Source organism: Sceloporus undulatus, chromosome 6 (genome assembly GCF_019175285.1).
Source record: "Sceloporus undulatus isolate JIND9_A2432 ecotype Alabama chromosome 6, SceUnd_v1.1, whole genome shotgun sequence".
Lineage (NCBI taxonomy): Eukaryota > Metazoa > Chordata > Lepidosauria > Squamata > Phrynosomatidae > Sceloporus > Sceloporus undulatus.
The window spans coordinates 119,776,916-119,796,882 of NC_056527.1; the positions used below are offsets into that span (position 1 = coordinate 119,776,916).

Sequence of the window (19,967 nt, forward strand, 5' to 3'; positions counted from 1 at the left end):
CCTCCTGGCTCAGCCTTTAGCAGGGCAGGCAAACAACCCTTCCGCTCACACAGTCCACAGGCCTTCAGCCACTTTTCTGACCAGTGTGTGTGTGCGCGCACTTGCACATGCATGTATGCATGCGCTACACAAAAGCAAGCCAGAGACCCCACCCTTGTCCTCAAATTTGTCTCTTTCAAAATCTTGCAAAGGGTTACAAAGTATGGAAAACCAGGGGCTGAGCTGGGATAGAATTAAACTGCCCTTTGACCCCTCCCCATCAAAAGAGGGCAAGGTTGGGTTCAGCCCCAGCCCCCCACATACTGCTGGAAAGAGGGGGCAGAGATGACCCTTCCCTGCAAGAGATCTGTTAAGCCCCAGCCCTTCTAGGTAGGCATAGCTATTGCCATTTAGGGGATATTGGGGGGGGGGGGAGACCCTTCGTTCCACCAGCAGCTGCTTTGACCCTCCTGGGTCCAGTTGTACTAGCAAGTCTCCTTGGCAGGGAGGCCGCTCAGCCTCTGAGGGGCAGCTGGAGAGCCAGGGCTCGCCCCCCCCCCCCCCCCGGCTGCCCCCCGGCCGGCTCTGGGTGGCTCTTTCCCGGCCTCTTCCTGGAAGGCGCAGAGTGGCCTTCTTCAGCCTTGTCCCAGAGATGGCAAGTCAGAAAGAAAGGCAGCTCTATTTGTACCCCGCTTTTTGTAACACTCAAAGCGGCTGAAAACATGTAAAGCCAGACAAGAAGATACACAAGGCCCCCCCTTCCTTAAATGTTGGACAACGATTAAGCCAGTCTTTGCCCGGGAGGAGATGGGAGCGGAGCCGGACTGGAGGGGAGGGAGGGGTGGGCTTCACCGCCCTGGGACACAATGGTTGGCCCTTTCGGCCCCTGCCCCGGACAGGAGGACAGCCTCCCTCCGCCTGGCCTCCCTCGCGGGGTTGGCGTTGGCGGCGGAAGCGGAGGAGCCTCCAAAGCCCAAGGGAGACCCCTCCCTCCCTCCCTCGCTCTCCCTGGAAGGGGGCCCCAGAGAGAGCGGGGAGCGAGAGGGCCAGGCCCCCGGGGAAGGAAGGAAGGAAGGAAGGAAGGAGGAAAGGCGGCCAGTTTCGCTTTCGGTTCCGCTGACTCTCTGCCGCGGAAGGAGGCGGAGGACGGAGGGGAACCCAGAAGAGGAGGAAGAAGGGCCCCCGCCGGACAGAGGTCAGGGGTCCCAGCCCTCCGGCCAGCACAAACGAAGGAAGGAAAAAGGCAGGTGGACTTCGGCCGGACCCCCCCCCCGAGACCCAGGCAGGGAAAGCAGAGACCCCCCGACAGACTCCCCCCCGAGCAGGGGCCCAAGTCGAGACCCCCCCCCCGCGGAAACTGGGGAGCCCCCTTCCCCCCTCCCAAACCATAATCCACCAGACGGGGGGAGCCTCGCCCCTGGGATTGGTAAGGACCCCCCCTCTTTGGAAGAAGCCACGGCCATCGGGGGGGGGACCCGACTGGAGCCCCCAGCGGCCTAGAGGCAAGAATGGATTCCCAAATAAGCCCCCCAAGAGGGATTCCTGGAAGCCCAAGAGTCCGCCTGCGGCCTGCCCTATTCTGCCCCCCCCCCCCGTAATGGTCGCTGCCTTCACGTCGTTCCTGACTCATGGCAGCCTAAGGAGAGTCCATCCGGGGGCTTTCTCTTGCCAGAGAGTGTGACTTGCCAAGGTCATCCAGTGGGCATCCCAATCTTGGTCTCCAGAATGTCAGTGCAAAGCTCAGGCCGCTGTGCCAGGCAGATGGCAACCTCCCCCCCCCCACACACACACACGAGGCGTAACCCCCTCCTTAGGTTTCAGAGGGGACTGTGTGCGAGGGGCAACCAGTGCCCCTGACTCATCCTTTCCTCCTCTGTCTCCCGCAGGACGCTGGACACTGCTTACTCTGGGCACAGCGCCCCCTTTGCTCACAGTTCCCCAGCAGCATGGCTGGCGCCAGCGGACCCTCCGCATCCGCCGCCTCCTCCTGCTCTCAGAGGCCCTGGCCAGCGGCTTCCTGACCTGCCCCATCTGCCTGGAGCGCCTCTCCCGGCCAAAGATCCTGCCCTGCCTCCACACTTACTGCTACGGATGCCTCGAGGGACTGGGTGGCCGGTCAGCGCCGGGAGGAGAACGAGGAGAGTCAGGAGGAGAAGTGGCCAAGGCGCAGGAGCTGCTCTGCCCCAGTGCCGCCCGGGTCACCCTCCCGGCCGCAGGGGTGGGTGGCCTCAAGACCAACTTCTTCTCAATGGTCTCCTTGACCTCGTCCGCCTGCAGGGAAGGCACCCCCAACCTGCACTTTGTGCCCACTCATCGGCCAGGAGGCCGCCCAGCCTGCTGCCTCACGTTGCCTGGACTGTGCGGATGACATGTGTCGGTCGTGCGCCCGCGGCCACCGCTGCTCCCGGCTAACCCACACGCACGGTGGTGATATGGGAGGGCTACCTCTCGGGCCGCTACGACCAGGAGATCCGGGAGCGCCAGGCTGCCCAGTGCAAGGAGCACCCAGGGGGAAGCGCTGCGGTTCTTCTGCACCCCCTGTGCAGCCCCCCTTTGCCGGGAGTGCCGCCTCGGCCCACACCTGCAGCATCCGTGCCGGCCTTGGCCGAAGCAGCCGAGGAGAGCCGCCCAGGTCGAAGGGCTCTTGGTGGGTGGAAGAGCGGTGGGACGCCTGGCCCAGAGGAGGGCCAGCCTGGAGGCAGCAGCGGAGGCGCTGGAGGCGCGTCAGGCCAGGATCCGGGCCCAGGTGGAGCAGGCCTGCGCTCAGGCGTGGAGCGGCTGGCTGGTCCACCAGAAGGAGGTGCTGGCCCGGCTTCGGACTTCATGGAGGAGCGGAGGAAGGCCTGGGCAGCGCGCAGTCGGAGCTGGAGCTGCAGGAGCAGGTGGCATCCAGCATGGCGACTTTGCCCGGAGGGTCTTGATCCTGGGCGGGAGGCAAAAGTCCTCTCCCTGGAGCAGATGATCTCAGAGCGGCTGAAAGGGCTGCAGGGGGGCTTCTCCTGGGAACCTCCAAGCCCCCGGCTGCCCCGGCTGGAGATCCAACCGGAGCTGGAGGGCAGCCATAACCCCTTCTGCCTGGAATCCTGGAGGCAAAAGAGGAGAGGAGGAGGAGAGGAGGAAGGACAGGAGAAGAGGAGGCCAGCAGATCAGCAAAGAAGAGAAGGAAGAAGAAGCCACAGCAGCAGCAGGCCCAGAGCGGGGAAGAGGGCCTCAGGACCCCTGCCAAGAGAAGCTCCCCAGCGAACAGACTGCCCCCCCCTACAAGGAAGCCACCGCACCCCTCCTGCCCCTGATGCCCCCCCAGCTCGCCCCAGGCCCCTCTTCTCCTGCAGCTTCTGGGTGAAGATCCCCACAGACAAGCGGCGGCCCCAGGTGACCGGCCTCTGCCCCTTTGGCTCTGGGAGCTGCTGGTGGCCGACGAAACAGAACCGGCGGCTGAAGCGCTTTTCCTTCAAGGGGGGAGTTTAAGGGGGACTGTGCCGGTGCCTGGAGACGTGGCCCCCTTCAGCGTGGCTGCCCTGGGCACCAAAGTGGCCTTCACGGCTGGTTAGAGCTCTACCTCCTGGATGGGAAGGGCGGCCTGGCTGGAAGAAGGCCCTCCAGAGGGGGCAGGCGAGCCATGCTGTGGTATCTGTGGGGGGCGACCCGCCTGGCGGTGGAGCGTGGCCGGACACTGGAAGTCTATGATCTGGGAGGGCGCTGGTGGAGAAGGTCTGGCCAGAGGGCACAGCTGAGCGCTGCCTGGTCTTCCTAGCTGGGCGCAAGGGGGCTTTGCAGGGTCTGACTGGTACCGACGGCGTGGTGCTCTTCACGGAGATCGGGAAATGGTGACCGAGTGCCGGGAGGAGAAGCTGGGGGGGTGCCATCCGGGGCCGTGTGTGCTGACCCCTGGGCATTGTCTATGTGGTCTTGCGGGAGCTGAATAAGGTGGTGGCACTTTCTCCGGCTGGGAGAGGTGCTGGGGACCTTCCTGGCAGCTGAAAATGGCATTGACCGGCCCCGGGTGGCCACTGTGCCAGGGAAGGGCGCTTTGTGGTGGCCCGAGCAATGGGACCATCCATGTCTTTAAGATTAGGTATCAGGGCAAGTGAACCAGTGGGTGCAGCACAGAATGCTGGGGGGGGGAGAGAAAGGGGTTGTTTGGGAGGGGAACCATGAGAGTGGACATTGGCCAAAGTGTGTGTTTGGGGAGGTTGGATTTGTTGTGTTGAGCCCTAAGGAAGGGAGGGAGGCTGAATACATCAAGGGTAAGGAGGGGGCAATGCTTGCTGCCTTTCCTCTTCAGATGCCCCTCAGGTCTGCCCCCCCCCCCGCAGCTAACAACCCCTCCAGAGAAATTGCTAAGATCAGGACAGTTTGAGGATAGAGGGCCACCCTTATTCCCCGAAAACCTTTATGGGCAGGACACAATAGTTCCTTGCTTTTTGTCTTTTTGGGTAGTGATGGTTTGTGAGGGGAGGGGGGCGATGGGAGGTGAAAGAGGAATTCGCAAGAGTTCGCATCCAGCAAACACTTGAATCCACCGGGTTCAAATTTCCTGGCAATTTAGGCCCAAGTCCAGGGGAGAGTAACACAAAGCCTTCCTGCTGGGATGGGACCCTTCCTCACCCCAAACCCACCCACCCCTTTTGACTGCAATGAAAGCTGGCCCTCAGACTCCTGCCCCCGCTGTGGGATCCCTGGTGGGGCAGGGGGCAAATGCCTTGTGAGTTCAATGCCAGCCAGGACTCCAGGGCCAACTCAGCCTGGCATTCTTCTGAGGTCGCTAAAATAAAGACCCAGCTTATTGGCGACAATTAACTAACCCATTGTAAACCACTTAGGAAGTGCTCAAGTGCACAGATAAGCAGTAGAGAAATGTATTTGCTATTGCTATTGTGAGTGGGCGTCGTTCCCTCTGTGGGCAGCAGAGGGCAGAGAGGAGCAAGGCCTTCTTCACCTGATGGGACCCAAGGAAAGGGGGCTGGAGGAGGGGGTTCTGGCTGCTTCTCTCCCCTCCCCCCAGCCTTTATTTGGCTCTCTTGGAAGAGGAGGCAATGCTTCTGGAGCTCCCAAGACAGTAGGACAGAGAAAGGGGTGCCTTGCAGTGTAAAATGGGCACCTGAGCAAAGCCCTCTGAGGTGGGGCAGAGATTTCTGGGGGCAAACCCTTCTCTCTCTGTGTAACTGCAGCACAAAACTCCAGGGTTGGCCTGGTGGAATCAGAGCCTTTCCCTCTTTTGGGGCTCCCTTGTCATGGGGAGATGTGGTGCCAGGGAAAGGGGTCCCTTCCCTGCCCATCCCTGCACTCCTTGGGGCCTGGCCAGGTCTTTGCAGGGCTCCTGGGTTCTGTCCAGGTTTGAAACAACTGTTGCCATGTGCCAGTTTCTGGTTGCCAAATACTACGTGGCACAGCAGAGTGAGTGTGTGTGAGAGAGATAGCGAAATGAACAACTAAAAATTTGGGAGCTGGTCTACACAATGAACCTGGCACTCCAGCCTTCGCCTGCTGCGCTTGGGAGGAACCAAGGCAAATCTCACTGAGGAGCCTCACCTGTCTCCCATTTCGGCTTTTTGCAAATCATTTGAGACAGATAATTGCTTTGTTGCTGTAATTTCCTGACAGCATTGAATGTAATACTACAACTGGAAGGCCATCTGTCAATGGGGATGCTTTGATTGTGATTTCCTGCATGGCAGAATGGGGTTGGACTGGATGGCCCTTGCGGTCTCTTCCAACTCTATGGTTCTATGGACTCTTGTTTGTTCTCCATCACCCTCTTTTTGTAACACACACACACAGAGAGACATTTTCATTGCTGCACACAAGGAGAATTGGGTCCAGACTGGAATAAATGTGGTTCGTGAAGCTGCTTCTCCAGTTCTGAGATTTTGTACCCCATGAAGGTTTCCTTTCCTCTGGCATGAGTGGCAGAGGGCAGCAAAAGAGGACACCCACCAGGCTCTTCCCAGGGGGCAGGGGGGCAGGACTGGCACCAGGCCCATGCCGAGCAAGGGGTCAGTGGGGAAAGATTAGCACTTGGCCCATGGGACATGGTGGGCGAGGGGTCAGTGGGGCAGGATTGGCACCAGGCCAGTGGGGCATGGGTGGACGAGGGGTCAGTGGGGGGGCTTGGGGCAGTCCACCTGCAGCTGGTCCCACACCATAGTGGTGCCCTTTCTTGGCCTCCTCTATGGCTGGAGTGTGTCAGAGGACGCACTGGGCGCCTGGGCAAGGGAAGGAGGGGGAGCGTGTGCGCATGAGTTCACATGCATTCACACAAACGTCGCCTTGCCCCATCTGGGAGAGGGGCATCCATAGCCCTCTTGAAAGTAGATGGCCTTCACAATGTCTGACGCTAATACCGCAATGTTAGTGTTAGAAGCATCATGTAGAGAGTACACCTCTGGGACTAAGGAAAGGTCTGTCTGGCACGAAGCCCCCTTTGCTTAAAACAAGCCAGAAGGGCCTCCAGAGCTGAGCCTCTTGGTCCAGGGCAGGACACCCAACCTCTATCGGAAGGCTTCCAGCAAATAACATGATGATGATGATGATGATGATGACTTCTTAAAGTAAACACAGCCCCTTCCCTTTCCCTCCAGGCGAAGGCAGTCCAGAGCCTTCTTCGGAGGAGCCCTTTTTGGGCGAAGGGCGCTTGGCCTCCGGAGTCCCAAAGGGGCATTTCTCTTGGCCTCCCCAGAGCCCCCTCTCCTTGCCCCCTGTGTGCGTGTGTGTGTGTGTGTGTGTGTGTCTTTGTGTGTGTCTGTGAAGGATGCGAGGGGCAGAGGTGGGCCTTTAAATGGGTTGAAGGCGAACGGATGGAGGAGGAGGAGGAGGAGGAGGCTTCTCTAGGAGCCAATGGAGCCCCCTCCAGAATCAGAGGCAGGCTCTTGAGGGGGGGTCCTCCTTGTGGGGAGGGGAGCCAAGCGGGGGTCCCTGGGGTCCGATCCATCCACGAGGCTCCTGGCCCGGGTCCTCCCTCTTAGGAGGGCCTTGCCGCCTTCACCGAACTCCCTCCTCCGTCAGCAAAGCCTCCCCTCCCCTCTTTCCACGACGGACACACACGTGTATACTCATTCCCACGGACACTACAAGCAGACCCTCGAAGGGCGCGCCTCCAGCCAACCGCAAGTTGCACAGCTATTGCATAACCTTGGACTGCGAGGAAACTGCCGCTTCGAGTTGTCTTTGTGGCCGCTTTGACCCGGGGCTTCCTCTGGGCCGCCGCCGCCGGGAGTGACGCGGGGCTGAGTCAGGGCTGGCGGCGGGAGGGGAGGGGAGGGAGGGCCTTCTTCCGGGACCAGTCCTTTGCCCCTCCCCCGGCCGCGGGCCCCGCTGGGTCTGGGCTCCCGACTCAGACCCCCGTCTCCTCCGCCTCCCCTTCCTCGGGGGGGGGGGTCTTTGTATTTTGACTTTTGCTGCCTTTGCTTTGTAATCCGCCTTGATTCCGCAAGGAAAAGGCGGCATATGAATAAACCATATTGTTGTTGTTGTTGTTGTTGTTGTTGTTGTTGTCTTCCGGCCCAGGAGCTCCAGGGAGGGTCGCCCCGAAGGAAGCAGGGGCGGGGAGGGGGTTTCCCGGGGCTGGGGCAGGATCCGTGGCCGAAGGGCGTCGGGGTCAGCGGAGGGCCAGGGCAGGACTCCCCGGAAAGCCCCTCCGTCCCTCCCTCCCTGAGTCAGAGCTGTCCCACTCTGCAGGGCTGGCCCGCCCTCCCTCCCTCCGCCGGCGCTGGGGCTGGGCCTCTGTCTGCTGGGTCTGGCGGCCGGTGGCTCATCATCCCGGGCGAAGGAAGGCGAGGGCGAAGGCGGTGACTTCATCGCGCCTTCCTTCCTTCCTTCCTTCCTTGCCGTCGGGGGCCGATAAAAGGGGCCTCCGGGCGGCGGCGAGAGCAGAAGCCCAAGCCCGAAGGGAGACAGTCCCTCCGCTCCGCGCCGCCGCCTCCTTCGCCAGAGACCCCTCGGTCGGAGAAGCCCTCGGGGCAGGTGAGAGCCCTCCCTGCCTCCCTCCTCGCTTGGCCCGGCTTTCCAGGCGTCTCCCCCGAGGGTCCCTGCCGCGCCTCTCTCCTGGGACCCTCGGGGTCAGCCAGGCGAGGATCAGGCTGGAGGGGCGGCGGGGCTTCTTCTTCTCCCCCCTGACCCCCCTCTCCTCCCCCCCCCCGCCTTCCTTGGCAGGGAGCGGCCTCCGCCTGCTGCTGGGGTCCCCCCTGGCCGCCTTGGCCGGACTCCTGGCCCTAGCCCTGGGCCAGCCCCCGCCGCCGCCGCCCCGCCGCTGCTTCCCGGGGGGGCTCTCCTGCCTGGCCAGCCGGGCCACCGACCTGGGCGCCAGGCTCTTCCGCGAAGTGGCCAAGCCCTCTCCAGACCGGAACGTGGCCCTCTCCCCGCACGGCGTGGCCTCCCTCCTGGACATGGTGCAGCTGGCGACCGACGGACGAACCCGGAGACAAGTGGAGCGAGCCCTGGGCTACCGGCTGAACGGTGAGGGCCAACTGGGGGGGGGGGTCGGCCCCTCATGGGCCCCAAGGAGCAGCCAAGAGGGACCCCCACCAGCGGAACAAGGCCCTGGTGGCCATCCCTCTGAGAATAGTGGCCCTCTAGCCCTGGTGGCCATGCCTATGAGCGTAGTCACCCTATAGTCTGGTGGCCATCCTCCTGAGAATAGTGGCTCTCTAGCCCTGGGGACCATCCCCTCTGGAGAATAGTGGCCCCTAAGCCCGTGTGGCCCTGCCTATGAGAGTAGTAACCCTATGGTCCTGGTGGCCATGCCTCCTGAGAATCTTTGGCCCTTCTAGCCCTGGGGACCATCCCTCTGAGACTAGTGGCCCTTTAGCCCGGGGGACCATCCCTCTGAGATAGTGGCCTCCTAGCCCTGGTGGCCATGCCTATGAGAGTAGAACCCTATGGTCCTGGTGGCCATCCTCCTTCTGAGGACTAGTGGCCCTATCGCCCTGGGGACCATCCCTCTGAGAATAGTGGCACTTTTAGCCCTGGGGAACCATCCCTCGCGAATAGTGGCCCTCTAGCCTGGTGGCCTGCCTATGAGAGTCGTCACCCGATGGTCCTGGTGGCCCTGAGAATAGTGGCTCTCTAGCCCTGGGGACCATCCCTCTGAGAATAGTGGCCCTTTAGCCCTGGGGACCATCCCTCTGAGAATAGTGTCCCTCTAGCCCTAGTGGTCATCCTTCTGAGAATAGTGGCCCTCTAGCCCTGGGGGCCACCCCTGTGATACTAGTGGCCCTCTAGCCCTGGGGGCCATGCCAATGATAGTAGTAGCCCTCTAGCCCTGGTGGTCATCCCTCTGAGAGTAGTAGCCCTCTGGCCCTGGTGGCCATCCCTCTGAGAATAGTAGCCCTCTGGCCCTGGTTTCCATGCCTATGAGAGTAGTAGCCCTCTGGCCCTGCTGGCTTCCCTACTGTCTGCAGGCCCACTTGGGAGACCATCCAGGTGGCAGTCTCCATCATCCAGAGGCAGGGAGTTTCGATGCTGGATCTCGACTGGCCCTCCTTTGGCTGGCCCTCAGTCTCCTGCTGTTCTCCTCCAGCATGGGGGGGGGGCTCCTTGGGCCCAGTTTTGGGGGTGCTCCTCCATTACCCACCCACCCCGGTTTCCCTTTCCTTGCCTCTCTCCCTGGTCCAAACATCCCCAAGAGCCACCTCTCCTCAGTGCCCCCTTCTAACCATTTTGGGACCCTCCTCTGCCCGATTCCTTTTGGAAGTGACAACCACAACTCCTCACAGTCCCCAGGGCGGTCCCCTGTCTGGAGCCATGGGGGCAACAGGGGCAGTTTTGCATCCCATTCCTTCTCCAAGAGCAGCCAAAACTACCACCCCTCCCCACTTTTCCAGCCCCTCTGCCCCCCATTTGCTTCCTTGCTCCCTCCTCACTGCCAGCTCAGAACCCCATCTGGGTATGAGGGGTGCCTGTCAACAGATGACCCCCTCCAGAACCCTGAGCTTTTCCAACCTGTGGGGTCACTTTACTGTGCTGCTCATTTGAGATGGGGGCTGAATCTGTGGCCAAAGTGTGCAGCCACAGACACTGCCAGGTGTGCCCCAGAGGCAAAGCACCCCACCCCCCAAGCTATCAGTGCGAGACCTGCTGAGCCAGAGGGGCTCTGTTGGGTCTCAGGCCGGCCCTGGGTGCAACAGTGTCTTGCCTCTCCCTCCTTGGAGGCAATGGAGGCTTCTCCACAGAAGGGCTGCCTCTTGGCCTTGACCCCCAGGGCTGACAGGGGCAGGAGGCCTGGGTCTTCCTGGCTGACCCTTATTTGTTTCCCGGGTGCAGAGCGAGGAGTCCCCAGGACCTTGCGGCGGCTACAAAAGGCACTGACATACCCCAAGCAGCAAGAGGCGGTGGCCATGGCAGATGCCCTCTTTCTGCAGCGAACCCTGGCACTGCGGCCTGAGTTCCTGCCCCGCTACCACCGGGTCTTCGGCCAGTCAGTCAAGCAAGTGGACTTTGGGGAGCCAGAGCGTGCGCGTGGCATCATCAATGCCTGGGTGGAGCAGCACACGGAGGGTGAGCAGAAGGGCAGTGGGGGGCACGTGGGGAGCACATGGGGGAGTGTGAAAGCAGTCCTCTCACAATAGCCATGCCTGCCCATGGCCCAGTGTCCAGAGAGGCCTCCTTGAGGGACCGGCAAGGGGCAGTGGCTGAGCCCCAAGGCTGCGGGTGGGGGGCAGGGTGTCTGGGTCTGTGCCCTGGTTTCTGCCCCCCCCCCCGATCCAGTCCCATGTCTCCCTTTGCAGGCACAATCCGGGGCTTCCTGCGCAAGGGGCTGCTGGGCCAGCTCTCTCAGCTGCTCCTGGTGAACGCTGTCCACTTCAGGGGCCAGTGGGCACTGCCCTTCCCAGAGGCCGCCACCCGGCAGCGCCTCTTCCACAAGCCAGACGGGCGCACCGTCTCCGTACCCATGATGGAGCAGACTGCCAAGTTCAACTATGGTGAGGGGGGGGGGGGGAATGGGGGCTGCAAATGGGGATTAGGGGTTCCACTGGGTTATCATGGAGCCTATTTAGCTGCCTATTAGCTTCCGGGCACAGTACAAGGTGTTGGTTATCACCTATAAAGCCCTACATGGCCTGGGCCCAGACTACTTGAAGGAACGCTGCCTCCTCCCATACAATCCTCCCGCACACTCTGATCCTCCGGGGAAAAACCTCTTACAATCTAGAAAGACCAGACTGGTGGTGAAATTCCCGGAGGTCCTTCTCTGCCTCCGCTCCAAAAACCTGGAATGACCTCCGGAAGAGATTCACCAGTTATCCTCACTCGAGGCTTTTAAAGAGGCGGCAAAAACCTTCCTCTTCCGGCAAGCCTTCCCCGATGGATAATGTCCAGAACCATTTGAATCCCCTCCTTTTGTTATTTTCCTTTTGTTATTTTTCTTATTTTGTTTTTTTTTTAATTTTGATGTATTGTTATGTGCTTTTTAACCATGTTTTACTGTTTAATTTTATATTTGGGAGGGAGGGTTGGGCCAGGGTCTTGAGGGGCTTGTTGTTTTTATTATTGTGTATTGTATGAACTTTGTTGTTACCCGCCTCGATCCTCAAAGCGGAAGAGGCGGGATATAAATAAATATTTATTATTATTATTATTATTATTATTATTAATCCGGTGCAATCAGGGCTGAGGATCCCTGAACATGTGTAGAGTGCCATCCTTTCCCTAGCTGTGAAGTCTCATGTGGGAAATCCCACTGGACAATGGAAGAGGATACCGAAGACCACCCAGTCCAACCTGTTTCCGCCGTGCCAGAAATCCCACCTAATGCTGCTTGGAGAGGAAAGGACTGAATGGTGGCCCTTGGCATCCCTTCTGGCTTTGCTCTTTTGTAGGCCTTATATATCAGGGGAGGAGATGCGGGGAGATTTCTCCTGATGCAAAGGGAGGGCCACAGACACTTCCAGCCCCTGGTCCTGGCCCAAGTATGGGGGGTGCTGAGGCCAGGGGTATGGGCTTGATAACCCCCTCTTCCCTCCCAGGCGAATTCTCCACCCCAGACCAGGTGGAGTATGACGTGGTCGAGCTGCCCTACCTTGGGGAGGCCCTCAGCATGTTCATTGCCACCCCCTCCGAGGTGGAGGCCCCACTGTCAGCCCTGACCGACATCTTCGATGCCCAGCTGGTGGCTGAGTGGAAGAGCAACATGACCCGGGTCACCCGGCTCCTGGTCCTGCCCAAGTAGGTGCCCTTCCCCGCCTGGCCACCCCTCTGCCAGGCCACAGGGTGGGAGGGGACTGGGAAGGAGCTCTCCAATGCCGCCTCCCCTCCTCCAGAGGGGCAGCCTGACTCCCCTGACCTTGTCCCCCCACCCACTCTGCAGGTTCTCCTTGGACAGTGAGGTTGACCTCCGAGGGCCTCTGGAGGCACTGGGCATGACGGACATGTTCAACGCCTGCAAGGCCAATTTCAGCAGCCTCTCAGGTCAGTTCCCTTGGAGGGCTGTCTTTGGGGCCCAAGGTCCTGCCAGAGTCACACTCAAGACAGTCAATGGTTTCAGCCCTCACCCCAAGGCTCAGATCTTAGATAGATGCCTTCATGCGTGTGCAGAGTACCCATCCCTCATAGACAGAGGCGCCTCTCTTGCCTGGACTGGCTGCACAGCTGCTGTGGGGGCTGCTTCCCCTGGGATCCCAAACTCATTTGAGATTTCAGGGGGTCCTGTTCCCACCTGTACTTTTGTGAGTAGAGCAGGATTGTGATAGTTCCTCTGGGTGCAGAGCTTGAGAAAGTTACTCTTCTGGACAGTAGCTGCTTTGCTCAGGCAGTCCAGCTTGTTCCCTCCTTGGGGCGTTTCTCTGGCTTGGGGGGGGGGGGGGAATACCCCGAAAGGAAAACTGGTCCGCTCCCTGCCCCTTCCTCCTGCCCCTCCCCTTTTGGGGCGCTCCCCCCCCCCCCCCCCCAACGCTGCTATCACACTGACCATTGCTCCTTCCTTACAGTCTGGGAGTCTCTCTTTGTGGCTCAGGCTTTGCAGAAGGTGAAGATCGAAGTGAATGAGAGCGGAACAGAGGCCTCTGCTACAACAGGTGGGTGCCCCCCTGGGCTGCTGTGGGGTCGGGGGAGGGATGACTGCCTCCTGATGGGGGGGGGGCGGCATGTTCCTTGTCCCGTTATACCCTTCCTACCTGTCTGCCTACCTATCATTCTCTGCACTCCGTAAAAAGAGTATGAGTGCCTCTCCAAATAGCATTTGGGGGAGGGCAAGAGGGCCAAGGGTCTGATCTGGGGCTGCCTGGAGGAAATGTGGGCCCCGTCCTCACTCACGGCAGAGGCCACATCGAGAGGAGGGCTGTTTCTGTAGCCCCTGAGGGCAAAAACAGCCCCCTTGGAGGTGGCACATTTCCTGGGGCATCATGAGCCCCACACGGAGGGGGCCCCTCTCACGCTGTGCCCCCCATGGCACCGCAATCCCACCACATCTGCCCATGGGTCCCCTGTGGATTCCTGGGACTTGTAGTTTGGGTAGGCACCAAAGATCTGTGGTTGAGAATTTTAGGTATCTCTCACTGAACTGCAAATCCCAGGATTCCATAGAATCACAGTGCCATGGCAGCTAAAGTGGAGTCATAGCACTATAACTGTGTCCTGTAAAAGGACTATGTACTCTCCATCTCCTCAGATGGATGAAGATGATGACGGTCTCACTTTCGCCCTAGCTTTGCAATTCATGGAGAAAAGGGGATTTGCCCAGGTTTTGACCTGCCCTTCAATTCTGGATCAGTCCATCACGATCCCAGCCGGTCTTTGTCCTGTTAGTAATGGGAGGGATCTGTTTCTCTCCTGGTTGGTTCCTCCAAAGACTGACAGGCAAGGGCTGGTTCTCCCCAGCAACCCAGCAATGTTCTGGGATGGGGGGAAGAGACTGGGTCCCTTTTGCAGGCCCCCCCCATCGAGAGAGACTGGGGGGGCTGCCCCAGCTCACAAGGGGTTCCTTGGTGCTGGGGGGGGGGTTATTTGTGAGTCCCTTTTGACATCATAAATACAAAAAACCACTTGAATGAAATCCCACAAATTACAGCGGGGGCCATCAAAATGCAGGAAACTACCTCGAGTGATAATAAGAAATATAAAGCCGTCCATAGAATCATAGTTAGAAAGGACCCAAATCCAGTCCGCCCCCTTTTGCCATGCAGCAATCCACAGCTAAATCCCTCTCAAAAGATGCCCACCCAACCTCTGTTTAAAGACCCCACAAAGAAGGGGGTGCCACCCTCTAAGGCAGTCCACTCCATTCTCAAATAGCTCTTGCACTGAGTGCCAGCCCCACACATGGTCACCCAGCTCAGCAGGGCTGCTGGGGGTGATGGGCAAAAGGGCACACTCATCCCCTCCTTCTCTGAGGCTGCTGCCGTGGCAAAGTCTGAGGGGTGGCGCTTGGCCATTCTCAGCCCACAGCAGGAGGAGGGCCTGACCGGGTGTCACCCCTCTTCTCAGGGATCACTTGACGTGGGTTGCCTCCTGACCCCCAATGATGCCACAGCTTACAGTCAAAGTTCTTCTTAAGGTGGGATTTCTTTTCTTGCCATTTGAATCCAATGGTTTATGACGCAGCACAAAACAAGATACTTGCTTGCATCTCCCCTGCGAGATCCCTTCAGATATTCCTAAAACGTCTCCCATTTCTCCTCCCTCCCCGGCTGCAGCTGCCATCATCTACTCCCGGATGGCTCCTCTGGAGATTGTCCTGGACAGGCCCTTCTTCTTCGTTGTGCGGCACAACCCAACAGGTAAGGAGGGGCACTGCCTTTTGGGGGGAGCCTCAGACAGTGCCCCCGTTGCTGCGCCCTGCCTTCCTTTTCCATCCCACAAGGATTCTGCCCCACAAGCCTCTAAAGAGTCCTGGGGGTCCTGCTGCCTCTTCTCTCAGCCCCCAGAGGACCTTGGGCTCCCCAGCGTTGCCCCAGAACTGATTTGCAAGGGCAGTGTCCCCTGTTTTGACCCACAAAGAGACATTCCCTCCCTCCCAATTCTTTCAGTGGTCAGGAGGTGGACCAGCCCTCCAGAACTGATGTTCAGGGTCACTGTGGGCTGGAAGGCCATTTGAAAACATGGCAATAACAGTGAAAGTGCAGCTCAAGCAGCTCACTAAAAGCCCAGCTGGAAAGGCTGCTGCTGCTGCTGCTGCTGCTGCTGCTGCTTCTGCTGCTGCTGGGTGCTTGCCATATTTCTGGCTTGTAAGGGGACCCTGTTGGCCGAAATTGTTCAGAGAAGTTTCCACCATCCATGGCCTTCCTTGGAGTGGGGCTTGCCCAAGAGACACACATCCAGGGCACTCCCAGGGAGCGCTGAGTGTGAGTCCAGCCCTGGTCTCCCAGAGGAGTCCAGTCCAACTTCCAATAGCCAGTTAGTCGGCCCAAAGCCTATTGAGAGAAGAAGTTCTTTCCCTCTCTTGCTCTTTCTAACAGAAGGCTGATGCCTAGAAATTGAACAGGTGCATCTACCACCTGCTAAATTCCTGCCTGGCATCTGCAGTGGTGCCACTAGGGTTGCTGTCACCTGGTGTGGGTGCCCAGAAATGGCTGCTGGAAGGGGGGGAGCGAAGGACTGCCCCATCTCTCCCTTTCATCCATTGCCTTGTTCACTCCCCCCCCCCCCCGGCTGCAGGCTAGACAAACAGCTGAATGGGGGGCTGAATGGGGGGGCTGTGGAGCAGATGCTGGGCAGGGAGGTGATGACCTTTCTCAGTTGTCCAGAAGCCATGCCAGTCTCATGGGTGTACACTTCCCTGCCCCATCTGAGGTGTCATCCGGTGTGGCCCACACCCCCAACATCCCCATGTGATGCCCTTGGGCATACAGATGTCAAAGTGGTCCCCCAAACTCATTCTTTATTACTTGGCAGCCAGGGGCACAAGAGAGTGTTGAGGGGGAAGGTGCACAGGTGTGTGGTTTCATTTGTGCCACCTGCACTGGAGAGTAAGAACTTCATTTATTCCTTCTTACCTAGAAGAAGAAAAATCTGAGAATCAGGAGGGGATTTGCACCATTTTCAGTTAATTTGAGGTTTTTGGACATCTTTGAAAAATATCATGATGGGCTTCTCAGAGAAAAAACATCCGGGGCATTGTGTGCCTTCCAAAAACCCCTTTGCAAACCGCCATTGAAATACCATGCCTTGCAATGCTGCGCTGCCCCCTGGTGGCTGCCCAGCAGTGTTGCCAATGTGGTGACCACACGAAAATGGGGGTTTTTCAAAGCCTTTGGTGTGATTTTGGTGCCTGGCTCTATTTTGGTGCCAATTTGGTGACTTTTGCACATTTCAGCTTCAGCCTGAGCGAGGCTGGCTACAGAGCAACCATCCTTTGGAGTTGTCACACACTCACAGTTTTCAGCCAATCTTGTAGCACCTTTGAGACTCACTGGAAGAAAAGTTGGCAGCATGAGCTTTCCTAGACTTAAGCGTACTTCCTCAGATCATAGAATCATAGAATCGTAGAGTTGGAAGAGACCACAAGGGCCCTGATCCAGCCCAACCCCCTTCTTTTGCCATGCAGGAAATCACAATCAAAGCATCCCCATTGACAGATGGCCATCCAGCCTCTGTTTGAAGACCTCCAAGGAGGAAGACTCCACTACACTCCAAGGAAGGAGTGTGTTCCTCTGTCGGACAGCCCTTACTCTCAGGAAGTCCCTCCTAATGTTGAGCTGGAAATGCTTTTCCTTTAGCTTACACCAATTGCTCCATTGTGTCCTATTTTCTGGAGCAGCAGAAAACAAGCTCGCTCCCTCCTCAATATGGCATCCCTTCAAGTATTTAAACAGGACTATCATAACCCCTCTTAACCTTCTCTTCTCCAGGCTAAACATCCCCATCTCCCTCAGTCGTTCTTTATAGGAATGGTTTCCAGACCCTTCGCCATTTTAGTCTCCCTCCTTTGGACACATGGCTCCAGTTTCTCAATGTCCTTTTTGAATTGTGGGGCCCAGAACTGGACACAATATTATTCCAGGTGGGGCCTGACCAAAGCAGAATAGAGGGGCACTATTACTTCCCTTGATCTGACACTATACTTCTATTGATGCAGACTAAAACTGCATTGGCTTTTTTTGCTGCTGTATTGCACTGTTGACTCATGTTTAACTATTGGTTTACTTGGACTCCTAGATCTCTCATTCAACCAGGTGTCCCCCATAATCCTATATCTGTGCTTTTCGTTTTTCCTCCCTAAGTGCAGTGCCTTACATTTCTCCGTGTTGAATCTTATTTTGTTAGCTTTGGCCCAGCTTTCTAGTCTATTCAGGTCATTTTGAATCTTGATCCTGTCCTTTGGAGTCTTAGCTACTCCTCCTAATTTGGTGTCATCTGCAAATGTGATAAGTATGCCCCCAATTCTGTCCTCCAAGTCATTGATAAAGATGTTGAATGGCCCTGGGCCCAGGACGGAGCCCCACTGGACACCCCACTGGTCACTTCTCTCCAGGATGAAAAGGAGCCATTGCTGACCATCCTTTGGGTTCGACCGGTCAACCAATTACAGGGGTACCCCAGGTTACGAATTTAATTCGTTCCGCCGCCGCGTTCGTAACCCGAAAAGACTTTCGCAAGCCGAAAACCCATAGGCGCTAATGGGGAAAAGCCGCGATTTGGTGCGAAAAAGCGCCGAAAAGCACCAAAATTTCTTTCGTAACCCGAAATAACCTTCGTAACCCGGAACAGTTTTTTTCAATTTATTTTTTTCGTAACCCGGAAATTTCGTAAGGCGGCGCATTCGTATCCCGGGGTACCACTGTACAGATCCATGTAACAGTTGCCTTGTCTAGTCCACATTTTACAAGCTTGTTTGCAAGACTGTCAAGGGGGACTTTGTCAAAGGCCTTACTGAAATCAAGATCTACTATATCCACAGCATTCCCTTCATCTACCAAGATGGTCATTTTATCAAAGACAGAGATAAGATTTGTCTGGCATGACTTCTTTCTCTGAAACCCATGTTGACTTTTGTGATGATGGCATTGCCTTCTAGATGTTCACAGACTCTCTGTTTAATGATCTGCTCCAGAATCTTTCCTAGTACTGATGTCAGACTAACTGGACGATAATTGTTGGGATCCCCTTTTTCCCCCTTTTTGAAGATGGGGACAACGTTTGCCCTCCGCCAGTCGGCTGGGATTTCTCCTCTTCTCCAGGAGTCCTCAAAGACTATTATTGCCAATGGCTCCGATATGACATTTGCCAGTTCTTTTAATACCCTTGGATGTAGCTCATCTGGTCCCGGAGACTTAAATTCATTTAGATTAATAAGGTGTTCCTCTACTATCTCTTTACTTATTCTGTACTGAAATGCCCCTATCCTGTCCTCTGCTCCATTATCCTCAGGTTGAGTCCCTTTGCGCATCTGTTCCCCGTTGCAGGCGCTGTTCTCTTCATGGGGCAGGTGATGGAGCCCTGAGGCCTGGAAAGACCACCTCCCCCTCAAAGACCTTCCTCTCCAGGACTCCTGCCATGATCCACCGAAGTCTTCTTCCTCACAGCGGAGCAGAAGCTAAAGCTTCCCTTCCACACAGCCAGCTGTGTTTCTCCACGGAGAGTCTGCGGAGTTTCCCCGAAGACCGAGGGGGAGAGGGACCCCAGAAGGGCCAAGGGGGAGCCTGGGGGGAGGGGCGTGAGCACAGGAGCAGGCCTTTGGGTGCCTTCGCACCGCACTCAGGAGGGGCTCTGAGGACGATGGGGGCCCCCCCCCCCGGGAAGAAGCGGGGTCCCCACGGGCACTTTGGGGGGACAGCTGTACAGGAATGTGGTTTAGAGTTGTATCTAAATATATGTTTCTCTACTGACCTGCAGTGTGCTGACTTTTCACTTTGGCAAGGATAATAACAACAACAATAATAATACATTTACTGATATACTACTAATAATAATAGGAATACATTTACTCTCCCTCCCTTTTTGCAGCCTTGGGCTCTGTGACCTCGCTCTTTGCGGATGGTGATCAGGGAGGGAACAAAATAGTACATGCGCCTAAGGTGCACACTGGAGTGCGTGGCCATTGAAACGCATGGGACCCCAATATTGGCAAGGCTTCAGACTGGCCGGGGCTCTTTAATGGATCCCCTGGGAAGCGGAAGGGACACTGTATTTCTTACCCGCCAACAACACAGATAAACCACACCAGTTAAAAAGGCACCATTTCACACACTCATCAATTCAAAAGGGCAAACAAGGCCATCAACAGGTACAACAAGTCACCCTGCAGAGGTCTCTCTTTCCCTGGAGGGGGGCTGAACATGACCTTTGGCGCCAGAGGAGACCCCTGCGCAGGTGGTGGGGATGGGGAGGGGGTCCCGCTGCACAAGGATCCCTGGCGACACAGAGGTCAGATGCGCAGAGAGGGGATGGGCTGCAAATATCCCTTCCTCTGGGTCCCAGATCTGCTTCTGGGGGCAAAGCTATGGCACGCATGCCATCTCTCTGGCGTGCGACGCCATTTCTGACGGCACGCGAGAGACGGGAGGGCGGGGGCCCTTTCCTCTTCCCCTCACCCTCCTGGGCCTCCAGCTGTCTCTGGGGAAGTCCCGCCCCAGATGTTTCATTCTCATAGAAGCCCCGCCCCCTGGCTGTGAGTAACGTGCGGCGCAGGAACGCCTTTGGGTTTGGGCACTCGGTATCTAAAAGGCTTGCCATCACTGCGCAAGACCTTTCTGTATGCAGGCCGCTGCAATTAATAGGAAGCTGTTGTGCTTCTCTTCTCCCACCATCAGTCATTGGCCTACCTTTCAGGGCTGTTGTGAGGAACGGGGGGGGGGAAGTGCTCTGATGTGTGTTTGAAACATGCGCCTCCTCAGCCTTCATGCATTTACTCGGTTCTGAAGTCCCATTGAGTTCTGAAAGGTTGGCTTCAGCGCCAAAAGCCACAGGACTGCAGCCTATAGCTTCTCTTAAGCCTAATCTGCACTGTAGATATTGTGTAGTTTGACACTGCTTTTACTGCCGTGGCTCCATTTTATGGAATCCTGTGATCTGTAGTTTGTTGTGGCACCAGAGCTCTCTGACAGGACAAAACTACA

At 57.4% G+C, this 19,967-nt stretch overlaps 1 protein-coding gene and 1 pseudogene across 1 annotated transcript; both read left to right on the forward strand.

The window, feature by feature from the left end:
- The first annotated feature begins 786 nt into the window (after nucleotides 1–786).
- Nucleotides 787–4,070, forward strand: LOC121933965 (annotated as a pseudogene).
- Nucleotides 4,071–8,131: 4,061 nt separating this feature from the next.
- Nucleotides 8,132–18,725, forward strand: SERPINE1 (serpin family E member 1). The gene is made up of 8 exons (XM_042474836.1): nucleotides 8,132–8,433; nucleotides 10,240–10,473; nucleotides 10,704–10,898; nucleotides 11,943–12,141; nucleotides 12,284–12,384; nucleotides 12,903–12,989; nucleotides 14,607–14,690; nucleotides 18,315–18,725. The coding sequence occupies exons 1-8, from the start codon at nucleotides 8,364–8,366 to the stop codon at nucleotides 18,350–18,352; spliced, it is 1,008 nt and encodes a 335-aa protein (XP_042330770.1). The 5' UTR covers nucleotides 8,132–8,363; the 3' UTR covers nucleotides 18,353–18,725.
- Nucleotides 18,726–19,967: the final 1,242 nt, after the last annotated feature.